The sequence below is a fragment of the Monopterus albus genome, unplaced genomic scaffold (genome assembly GCF_001952655.1).
Source record: "Monopterus albus unplaced genomic scaffold, M_albus_1.0 scaffold90.1, whole genome shotgun sequence".
Lineage (NCBI taxonomy): Eukaryota > Metazoa > Chordata > Actinopteri > Synbranchiformes > Synbranchidae > Monopterus > Monopterus albus.
In genome coordinates, this window is record NW_018127970.1 from 250701 (window position 1) to 262202 (window position 11502).

General features: G+C 40.8%; 2 protein-coding genes across 2 annotated transcripts; both read right to left on the reverse strand.

Annotated features, from left to right (window-relative positions):
• Nucleotides 1–6: 6 nt before the first annotated feature.
• Nucleotides 7–3878, reverse strand: fbxo30a (F-box protein 30a). Its single transcript, XM_020608049.1, has 3 exons — nt 3654–3878; nt 742–2813; nt 7–621 (listed from the first exon to the last, which is right to left on the reverse strand). Exons 2-3 carry the CDS (start codon nt 2749–2751, stop codon nt 418–420), a joined length of 2214 nt encoding a protein of 737 aa, XP_020463705.1. The 5' UTR covers nt 2752–2813; nt 3654–3878; the 3' UTR covers nt 7–417.
• A 678-nt stretch (nt 3879–4556) lies between these two features.
• LOC109964584 (alpha-tectorin) lies at nt 4557–11435 on the reverse strand. Its single transcript, XM_020607977.1, has 9 exons — nt 10694–11435; nt 9871–9959; nt 9622–9726; nt 7027–7187; nt 6807–6942; nt 6334–6428; nt 5524–5692; nt 5166–5277; nt 4557–5072 (listed from the first exon to the last, which is right to left on the reverse strand). The coding sequence occupies exons 1-9, from the start codon at nt 10809–10811 to the stop codon at nt 4897–4899; spliced, it is 1161 nt and encodes a 386-aa protein (XP_020463633.1). The 5' UTR covers nt 10812–11435; the 3' UTR covers nt 4557–4896.
• Nucleotides 11436–11502: the final 67 nt, after the last annotated feature.

An 11502-nucleotide genomic window follows, 5' to 3' on the forward strand; every position in this document is an offset into this window, starting at 1 on the left:
CTTTCCTCTGATGTAGCACAGTACTGACTTTTTAATATAAAAATAAAAAAGAATCCACATCAAAACATCTGATTATTTCCACAGTGTCAGAGTAAATAATGGTACAACGGTATGTATTAATAAATCCACCGGAGGGAAGAAAAGAAGGCTAGCAGTGTAATTCTGCTTCTTTACTGTCCTGATATGGGACTGCAGCATGCCAGCCTCCGCTGATATACACCAACCCATTACCGGCTGCGTCCTGTTAATGGGAGTGAATCATATTTTCACTGTGAAGCAAAGAAAACCAACATTTTATAGCATCCAACCAGATGTTTTCTATCTTTTGAGGCCGGAAAGGACTCATGTCTGTAAACACTGAAGGAACATGTTTCTTGGGTTCTGATGGTCTCAGAAATGTCCAAAAGATGTTCATACTCATGCTACTGGTTTGAGAGCCGAACGTAAACATCTCCCCTCTTTTGTGAGCTCCCTGGTGAAACACATGCATGGCAGAGGAATGGCCTCCTCCCGACGAGCAATCGTGTTAAACTTGCACTTCTTGAGGTGGTCGGCCATGCTGGCGATATTGGCAAACTTCCACTCATTCACTGTACCGAATGCTGTGCTGAAGCGCCACACCTGATGAAGAGCATAGAATTGATTATCATTTCTTAGGCAGTAACAGTGTACAGTTATATCTTGTTTCCATAAAGCAGACAGGTGAAGCTGTCATCAAATATCTTTGAAATAGTAAGAAACCTTATCAGTGATCTGCCATGAGAGAGACCCATCAGCACACCGTTTCTTCTCCCACAGCAGAACGACCATGCCACGCATCTGGAGGAGACTGGCACACACATCCCTCATGGTGCGGGAGACCCTGGACAGCTGGCACAAGCTGAAGCTGTCCAGGAAGCTTGCTACATGTTGCAACACTTCAAATGGAAGACTGCTGAACTGATCACACTTAGAGACAAAGTGGCAGGTGTTTCTTTGGAGGCTATCCCCAGCTTTTAAGGGCAAACCAGGCTGAACCCCAAAGGAGCCGAGGTGCCTGTCATGGATGATTCGGAAGCCCTGCACAGATGGGCAGAATCGCCGTTGGGAGTAGGTGCAGCCATAATAGGCCAAGGGACAGCGCTGCTCCATCCAGCCATTGAGTCCGGCATGAATATCCCCGTGAACATTTTTGAAATGAGACGAGAACTCATCACGACGGAACAACTGCCCACAGACAAAAGTGAACATGGAGCGCTGCTTAGTTTGGTATCGAGCCACACATTCAAGCACCAGGTCCAGCCTGAGAGTGTGGAAGGGGCTTGGGTTGGAAAGCTGTGGGCTGGCGTGATCACAGGCTGAGGCTGAAGCAATATCACCTACCATGGTGTTGGTCGCAAGAATGGCTGAAGGGAAGGAGAATGTCTGAGTACCAAAGTTAATGTGGTAGCCATCAACAAATCTGCTGTCTGAGATTCCTCTGCCCCCTGGAGAGTCGCCAAGGCAAAAGAGCAAAGCTGCAGTGATTAGGTCAATCCCATGGAGGCCCATGGGGTCATCTGCTACCTCCAGGTCAGATGTGTCTACTGCCTTGTCCTCCATCTTTGCTCGAATCAAGTAGGGGTCTGACAACAGAGTTCGACGTCCATTAAATGTAAACATACTTATACCTCTAAGGACTTCTACACTCTGTAGCTTACGCTCCAAGCACCTATACCTGAGTTCAGTGGGTAAGTGTTGTAGGAAGTTATTTCGCACGTGATCAGAGATCAAGAACGGCATTTGAGGTGCAAGTTGTTCTTGTTGAGGCACAGGAGGCTCCAGTGCTACAACAGGCATGTAATTCTGAGGCATCTCTGGCCAGACAAGGTGGGAATCATTTATTGGCTCCTCGGTAATATCCTCCTCCTTTTCAAAAAACAGCTCAACAAAATTTTCTTCTGCCCAACTAACACTGTCTTCTTCTCCATCTGTTCGCACAGCACAATCCACTCCACCTACTGCTCCAAGCTCACAGTCAGAATCAGAGTCACTCTCTTGCATATTTACATTCTTCCCACCCTCAGCGACATAAACATAATTACTGTCACCATTTTCTCCATTGTGGATTGCTCCATTCTTATCAGTCTTTTCCCCATTTAAATTTCCAACAATTACACCAATATCTTTAGAATTACTGAGGATATCCAAAGCTGCTGCCAAACTTCTGCTTGTGTCCACTGAGGCCCTATACAGCTCATTATAGGGTTCTTCTTCCATCTCCATTATTCCATTACCCAACACCATCTCTGGTGAACTTGATGCCGTGGCCATCTTGTCACCTTCATCCACTTCCTTTTCTCCATTTTTTGACACAGTGGTTGTAACCTTCAGGGACTGTAACAACATCCGCTGATCCTGCAGGGCCAAGGCCATGTCTAGCTGCTCCACCTCATCAAATTCTTTGCTCAAGTTTTCATAGGACTTGCGATCTGCATAGCTCACAGGCCAGCGGTTCCACTCCATAGTACAACATACAATACTTGCAGGGCAAGTCTCAAGGTGCTGAGCCATCTTGATCCTTGTAATTGTGAATGGGCAGCCAAACCCACTGTTTAGACAAGGCAGCCGTTCATATGGACACAGCAGACGATGTTCCTCTAGTTTGCATGAGTGAAAAACTGCCCCACAGACAAGAGGGCAGCCGATGAGGTCACAGGAAATCCCAGACTCTGGTCTTATCATGCATCTTCTGTTGATGCATTTAAGGCAGTGGGGGTGCAGATTCTCCATTTTTACTGAATTGCTCCTTGCCCAAATGAGTCTGGCAGGCAAAAGTGATGAAGCGTTCAACCCTGAAACAAAGTCACCAAAAGAAATTTGTTCACACAACTTGAGAAACTAACATGCCATGATAACAATGTTTTTAGTAAAGCACATGTAACAGTCTGCTGGTGTGACATTACCCCATTAATGCAACCCTCCCAAATCATACTTGCATGTTCTGTCTGTACATGTTTACTAAATATTTAGGCTGTTCTATAACATTTCACAACACCCCTCTTAAGTTTCATGGGGACACCGGCTTCATCCAGGACAAATCTGACCTCTCATCACTTCTTAGAAGTGCCCTGTATTCACAGAGTAAGGTAACAAGTCAGAAAGCCCTTCAACAATTTGTTATTCAAACTCTGCCTACCAGCAGCAAAAGACTCACGGGGTAAATACCTCTTAATCATAAGCCTCGGGGTTATTTGGTAGTGTGGCGTGTGTTAAGGAATTAGTAGGATAATGAATGACACCAAAAAATAAATGTAATGACTCACAACAATGCTGCAAGTCCAAACCGTAATGCCACAGCTATGTTTCACGACTTTACAACCATGTCTAGCGATAGCTAGCTAAGTTACGCAAGCATAGCTGGCATGTTAGCAAATAGCTAAAAACACAAACAACACAGCAACAGCCGGTTTAATTAACTCAAACCAATTATAGAGTTTAGGCAAAAAATATCAACATAGGCTGTTTAACTACAAAAGTGATTTTCATTATAACTGCGGAGTTGAATAGGATGAACTGACAAGAAGCAAAACTCGTAAGACAAACAAAAGACACCAACAACACCGCCAGTCATTTAGCATTAGCGACAACACTTCGTTAGCCTAGCTAGCAGGTAGCTTCTAGAAACTACTTACCCGAGTTACGGGGCTCTCCACGTGTCTTTTATTAATGTGTCTTGCCTTACATCAGCTGTGTCGACATCAGCACTACAGAATCTATAGCTACATATACATCTCTCAATATTAAATGCATCTAAATATTCTTATGATATGAAGTGGCTATAGCTTAAGAATCGTCTGTGAGTCCTTCGCTTCTCTGACTGTCGGCGTTTGTGTTGCTCTTGATGTAAAACGTCTCAGGACTACGTCATCACGTAAATTGTCGGCTCATATTTACGTACATAAACGCAGAGTCATGAGTGAGCGCTGATATAAACAGACTGGGTAATACCCCGAGGGCATTTTTACATGTAGCTTGAAATATCTGTGGGCACTAAACATACATGAAGAAGCAGCATTCAGTTGTTATGCTCCACTTATCTGGAACAAACGTAGAAAGCATGAGATCTTCTACAACTCTCTTTTAAATCATAGGTTCAAACTTTTCACTGCATTGTATTTAAGTTAAACTGGGACTATTTATTAATATCACGCACTGCACTGTAAATGTTATCCTCGTGTTGTATCTGTTTTATTCTATTTTATCTTTTTAGCCTTTATTTTGACTTGTTTATTTTGTGTGTTTTGTGTTTATTTTCTTAATACATTTTATGTTAACTGTAAAGCACTTTAAATCGCCTTGTTAAATACACAAACCTACAGATTTTTGCTAGGAAATTCAAATAGTCTAACTTAATGGGACGTCAGTGGTGGATGAAGTATTGAGATCTCTTAGTTAAAGAATAAGACAGGTAGCTTCCTATAGATATTTTTAAAATATCAGTCTTAGTAAAAGATCAAAACTAACAGCAATTACTCACTCCTATCAGGTGGTGCCTGAGACTGTATATCTTATTCCTCTGTACAATAGATCTCCATTATTATCCAGAACCTACATGAGCCACATTCCTATTTTAGTTACAACTGAAACGTTACAGTATAAAATAGCATAACATGAAACTACTCAACTTAACATGTATTTTTTTAAACCACGTACTTGGTAAAATGCACTTTTACACAATTGGGAAGAAACATGGACAATATTTGAGGGTGACTTTTATTCATTTCTAGTCTTCCTACAAATCAGCAAATTCATTTTATAAGAACAAACATATATGAGGCTTTCATATATTCATAAATCATTCATAAATCACACCTTGTGGTGTGTACGTGTTAGTTTGTCCATAAGCCTGCTTAGAAAAGCCCCTGATCCTGACATTCATGAGGCCACCTCTGAGATGTGCTGAATGTTTGCCAGGGTAAGTTGTGCCTGTTGGGTTGGGTAGAAATGTCTGGAATGAAGCCACAGCCTCCCGAACACCCCTGTGATCAGCAGCAGGATGGCCAGCAGCCCTCCAAGGACAAAAGTCTCCACAGGGGGTACTCCGCCTGCATCTACAGAGAAAAGGATACAGGTGGAACAACAGTTTGCAATTAAATTGTTTTTTAAATTGAGTTACAGAGATTGTGTAAAAGATAAAAACATACTCAGACTAGGTTTTTCACTACTATTTAGTAGTCTGATGGGTCCATAAGACACTGTATGGGATAGAGGGATGTCCCTTCGCATCCTCGTCAATCCATATTCACTGGAACAGTTCTGTTTGGAAATACATGAGCACAAAACATTAAAGCAGCAAAGATACTATAAGCCTCAATGTCAGGCAGTGCACATTTAAAATCAGGGCAGCGTAACTGGCAGCTCATATACAGTAGCTGAAAAACAATTCTATGCCGATTGGTCTATATTAAGGGCATAGCCTGTGCATGCAGTACAGCAGTCTACTTGTCTGAACTGGCCTTTGACTAACAACTTGAGGAATGGGCGTTGCATGAGCTCACTCACAGGGTGGCACAGCCCTGGGGCACTGTGGCAGATCTGGACATTGCAGTGAAGGAAGACATTGGTGTACGAGCTGCCCACAAACTTGAACATTTGTATTCTGAACAAGGCCTCTGGACCCAGGCCATTCTTCAGCACACTTAGGGTCTGTTCATTTGACAACACCGGGCAGCTAAAGGAAGGAGTGAGACAGAGATTTCAGGGAGGCTTGGTGGTAAAGAGATTTCAATCTAGAATGAACTACTGTACTTTAAAAAAAACAGAGAAAAGATTTCGACCCGTGATTAACTGCAAAGCAAACATTATGCAAAGTGATTCAACACAGCGAGAGACCGATTTGTTTGAGTATTTTCCTTTCCCTCTGGCATTGTGAAATCATTGTGCATTTCATTGCTCTGCTGTTGCTAACAGTACCAAACACTGCCTGGTTGTCAAGTACATGCACAGCTGCTGAACTGAAACACATGTGGTCTCTCAGACATGTGTCACATGACCAGACTCAGAGTTGTTGTTTGGCCTGTTCTTTAAACAACAAATTCTCTTATTTCAGATTTCAACAGCACTTGCCTAAGAGGACTTAATAGTTGTTTGCAAGTGTGGTAAAACACACAGCCACAGCGCAAGGCATAAGCAGGTTTCAACATATGGTCCACTTATTCGTTTTAAGCTGCAAGATAGCAAATGGGAAAAAAAAACTCTTTTCTGCCATAAGCATCAATGTATAGCTACATTATGAGACTAGCTTTTATTCCTATTTGCTGATATGACACAATAAATACTGCTTTTGTATTTTGTAACGATCCTGAGGCAGACCTGTCTCTGATGAATGTGTACTGTATATTGTTGTATGGATCACTGGTTGGCGTAGCCCAACACCTCTCAATGCGCAGCATCAGGTGAGCCGGCATCTATGAGACAGAAGAGTGTTGAGTGACAGACAAGTGCGTCTTCACACAGAGTAAACACTTTTTCTTAGTGGGCCATGAAATGCTGATTCATAGTGAGTAAACAACAGCTGTACCAAGAGGTTATAACAACATGGAAGAGAAGAGGAGCAGCACTCAAATGACTATCTGGTCACGGGTGTAGTGTTTAGATAGCCAGCATTGCTTAGAACCTCCTGCCACATAACATGTTGCCTAACATTGTGTCACACCATGCTAATTCAAAAACAGCTCTATGTAGTGTAATAATGTGCAACTGAGTCTTATACAATATTCAGGTGTAGGTCTAAGTCTTAAACACTTTGTAGTTAAACAACAGTAATGGACTTCCAGGTTATTTACCATGAATACTTTCACAAAGATGTCATCATCCAGTGTTAGTGATGGCACAGTGGTCCATCTGTCCTCGAAGGCATTATCTTTGTACAGTAGCATAGACACAGAAAAGTTCCCATCCTCTGTGTTCAGAGTAATGGTTCTACAAAGAGATGATTAGTATATGTTAACACCAAACAATTTCACTATCAGATAGTCTCATCCAGATAAAAAAAAAAACACTTACCTGACATCCACTTTAATCATGTTTTCACCATAGGGTTGTTTGACCATGTAGTTGATGGGGTAGCGACACACAAATGTTATGTTAATATAGTTTCTTGTTATAACATCTGAGTCGTTGTTGTGTATGGTGTTAATGAACATGATGTGTGTATCATCTGAGGCCTGGGGAGAGACAGGAAAGACATGCAAAGCTCAGCAGGGAAGTAATCAATTTAGCTTTAGATAATTTGCATGTATTTCTATATTTGTTTTCCGTGTTTTGGCCAGTACACAATATATAATGATTCATTCTGCTATTCTGGATGAGAATCACACATACCGGTACATTTGGCATGGATGTTGGGGTTAATGGGGTTGATGGTATAGCATTTCAAGAGGCGTCTTTGCTTACGTTTCATTTAGTCAGTGGAAACCTCAGGCAGCTCAACAACTCTGGTGACCCACTGACCCTGAACTATGCTGCTCTATCTTATGGCTTCATTTCAACTTAATTTTGGACCTGGCATCATCCAGCAGTGTCTTTGCACACTTTTGGTTCCTGTAACAGGAAGCGGACTGGACAGTGGACCTTAGTAAATTGAAGTAACTTATTCAACTGTGCAGAAAATGAATTTTACCTGCACTCAAGCACTACAGGTAGACTTTTTTTTTAATCATCATTCATTAATCTATTTTGTTACATGTAATTGATTAAGCACTTGATGTATAAAATGTCAGAAAACTAAAAAAAACAAAAAAAAAAAAACTATCAATATACTGAAGCCCAAGTTGACTTCTTCAAAACAGCTTTTTATGCCTGACAGACACAGCAAAAGTCAAAGATAATCAATTTACCATCACATTAGACAAAGAAAACCAGATCGTTGTCATGTTTAGGATAACATGTTCCAGTATTGGTTTTAAAATAACAAACTATTATTATCAAAAGAATTGCTGATGAACTTTCCATCAGTCAGATAGCACTCACAGGCTAAAGACATGGCTGAATGATCTGGTAATCAACAGGTAATCTAAACTATACTGCTTGAATTTTACTGACTCAGTGTAGTACAAGGACATGACGTACAGTTAAAGATATAACGGACATAAAGCCCTCTATATAGAGTATATGCATACCGTTCATATTGTACATCTTTGCACTGCAGTGTGATAGATACTACACAACAGTATCTTCCAGTAGTAAGAATCACATTAAAACTAGCAGAAGTCACTGAGGTGAGTTTACTGTATGTAGCTCTTTCCCAAGCTATAACTTCAGCAATTATTATCCACACACACCCTGTAAATGTGAGAGATATTCAATATTCATTTGCTGACGTAGGTGAAACCATAAAATGGGATAGAGTGAAAAGGTTGCATCCAAGGTTTGTCTGGGCCCCTGCTGGGTGCAGATGGAGGATTGCTTCTACTGTCACCGAGCAGGATGAATTGCCCCAAGCTCTAACAGTCAAGACTTCTTTTACTACTTCTCAGTAAACACACGACCCCCCCCCAGTATGAGCACCACTGACAGTTTTCTACAGCAAACGAGAGGTCTTCATTATTTCCCAACAGAACCCCGCTGGCAGAATTATCACTGAAACATGAGCAAGGGCGCTGTCACGTTTCAGTGACAATGGCTGACCTTTAACCCCAACAATTCAGCCATTTCTTCTCTTATGGTGAGGTTTCAAAGTTATAAGTTCAAGGTGAAAACAAAGCTGACAGCTGTGGTATTCTTCTCCTTTAGCAACAGTCATGTAATCCAGTTTACTTTCCTCAGCCACTCTGCAAAAACCTTATAAAACAGATTTGGTGCAGTAATGGGAGACTCTCCCTCTGTTGAAAGTCGTGTTAACCTTTTGCTTACAAGAAAAACCTTCAAGAAATTCAAGCAAGAAATTTAAGGCCACTTGTGGGCTGAAATAGGGATTTAAGTTTGAATCCATGAGAGTGTCTGACTTAAAATAATACGGGTGCTTGTTGGCCAAGGATTTATGGCCTTCCTATTCAGTGAACAAATAATGATCATTTCCATCCTGATAATTTAGGACCACTTGGCCATTCAGGGTCCCCGTACTGCTTTGAATAAATTCCTGGGCTGTTATAGGGAAAAGGATCAATGCTGCCCTTCTTTCTCGACATAGACGCCACTCCCCTCTTTCTTTTGTCTGGGCTCAGGGTATGTGCCCTTCTCTGTCCATATCACTATACTTGCTGTGAGCTAATTCCAAAGTACCCATCTGAACAGAGAGGGTCTCAGTCCACATGTGTCACTGCAGAAAAAAGTACTGTTTCTGCTCTAAAATGAGTCCAGTTATTTTCAGCGTTATATAAAGCTCAATAAACTGAGTGAAGCAGCTCCTTCCTCCTGATTGGGCAGCTAGTTCCCACAACAACTGGAGACATCGTAAAATAGATAATTTATTATGATGGGGATTTTATGTTGAGATTCCAAGTGTAGTTTGTCTTCTGCCTTTGTGAAAGGTTCTTCTAAATGTCTGAGTTCACGTGCAACATTTGATTAGTTATACTCTTAAATCCTGCAGACATGGCCCAACTACGAAACAATCACAGACTTTAAAGAAGACGTTTAATGAAAGAATGAAGCTCATACCATTATAGTTCCACAGTCTGAGAGATTTGACTTTATGCTGAAAACATAGTCATCTCCGACCTCAACACCGCGGCATTCTGGTTCATTTAAATGCAAATCCCAAACCTAAACACAATAACAAAACCATTTTAATTTACTGAGCAAAAATCACACTGCAAATGATGCAGGAAATCAGTAGAAAGGTATGGATACTTCTAGGGAACATGCAGTACTTATGATGTTTGTAGGTGATTTGACCAGTCAACTTACATAAACTGGAGGCACTCTGTTGAGGAAAAAGGCACTGGGAATAACAACCCCCATATGATCGTTGGTGCAAATGACAGTTTCATTGAGCTCTATTAAAAAGAGGATAATTAAATCTCATGAAAAAATATTCCTTTCAGATGTTGTTACATCCCCTTTGCATAGACTTAACATCTAGACTATTTTCTAGCCATCGATAACTATGTCAGCATTAACTCGGTATATTTACTGTACTGAAGTAGTGTAATATTTCCATTTTCTGCTGTTATACTTCTGCTTCACTACATTTTATTGGGATATTTGTGATTTTCACATCACTACATTTATCTGACTGCTTAAGTTACGTCTCAAGTTAAGATTTTATAAACAAAACATGATGAATTCTTAAAATAAGATGCATTTTATAGATTAAACAACCCAGTAACATACAAAGTAACTTTGGCCAGCATCAAAATACTGCTCACAATAATAATAATAATCAATCTGCTGCAGAATGCGTACTTTTACATTTCAATAATGAAATTAATTTATCTGAACATACTTTGTACTTATATTTCATTTTTTAAATGTATTTGTAATTGAGTATCTTCACAATATGGCATTGCTTGTTTTACCCAAATAAAAAAATCTGAATACATCTTTCAAAATGTTTGTCAACTCACACTGCAGCTGGTAAAAAAAAAACTAGTAACTTCATTAAAAGACTATTCTTACCTGACTTGAAAACAATAGATGTCCTTTTAATAAGAAGTTTTCAAAGCTCTTTTATGAAAAAATGACTTCTTTCTCTAAAAAAGCTGCCTGTTTGACCCTCGACATTTCATACCTGGTGGTGTGATGTGAGGTGTGAGTTCATCCTCCTCCTCAGGCTGCAGACTTACTGCTGATGTGACCGTCCTCATGGTGAACAGTAACCAGGCGAAAATCAAACTTTCAGGTGCCATCTTCCAAGGACTTTCCCTCCGTTTTCTCTTAGCTCACCCACTCCACTGCCTTTTTGGCCCTTTTACTGAAAATCTGTGAATCTTCTGGGGGACTATTCACAACAGCTCGCTGTCACCACAAGACGAGGTACCTCTCTCTTACTCCGACCCTCAAAACACAGCTCTAATGAAGTGGGAGCCTCCCTCTGGCCTCAAAACACCAGCTTGAAGGATGTCCCCACCAACAATGAGATTCCACACATGAATAGGGGGAACTGAGGAGAGTCCAAGGTAACACGTATATTACCGCCTACTGCGGCGATGTCTTCTTAATAAATACCTTACAGCTGTTTTCTTACTACAGGGAGCAACAAGAAGTCTGGTAACCATGCAAAGAGAAACAACAGTACAGAGCTGCCACTCTTTGTTGTCTACATCCTTTGTCTGGGCATTTTAAAATCTTTACTAGTGCGGGAATCCCTGTCAGTCAGGTGAAAAGAAACTCATTACACGTTAAAGGCGATTCAGTGATGATGGTAAAGAAGGGTGAGTGTGTTTGTGGGGTGGCAGAGGCCATAAACACAAGAAAGGAAAGATTATTTTCAGCTTTGAAACAAGAAAAATGTAGTAAGAGAGCCACAAATCCAATAAACATGTCCAGACAATTTGTAGGTGGCAATATAAGGAAAAAAAACAGACAATTGCTGCAATG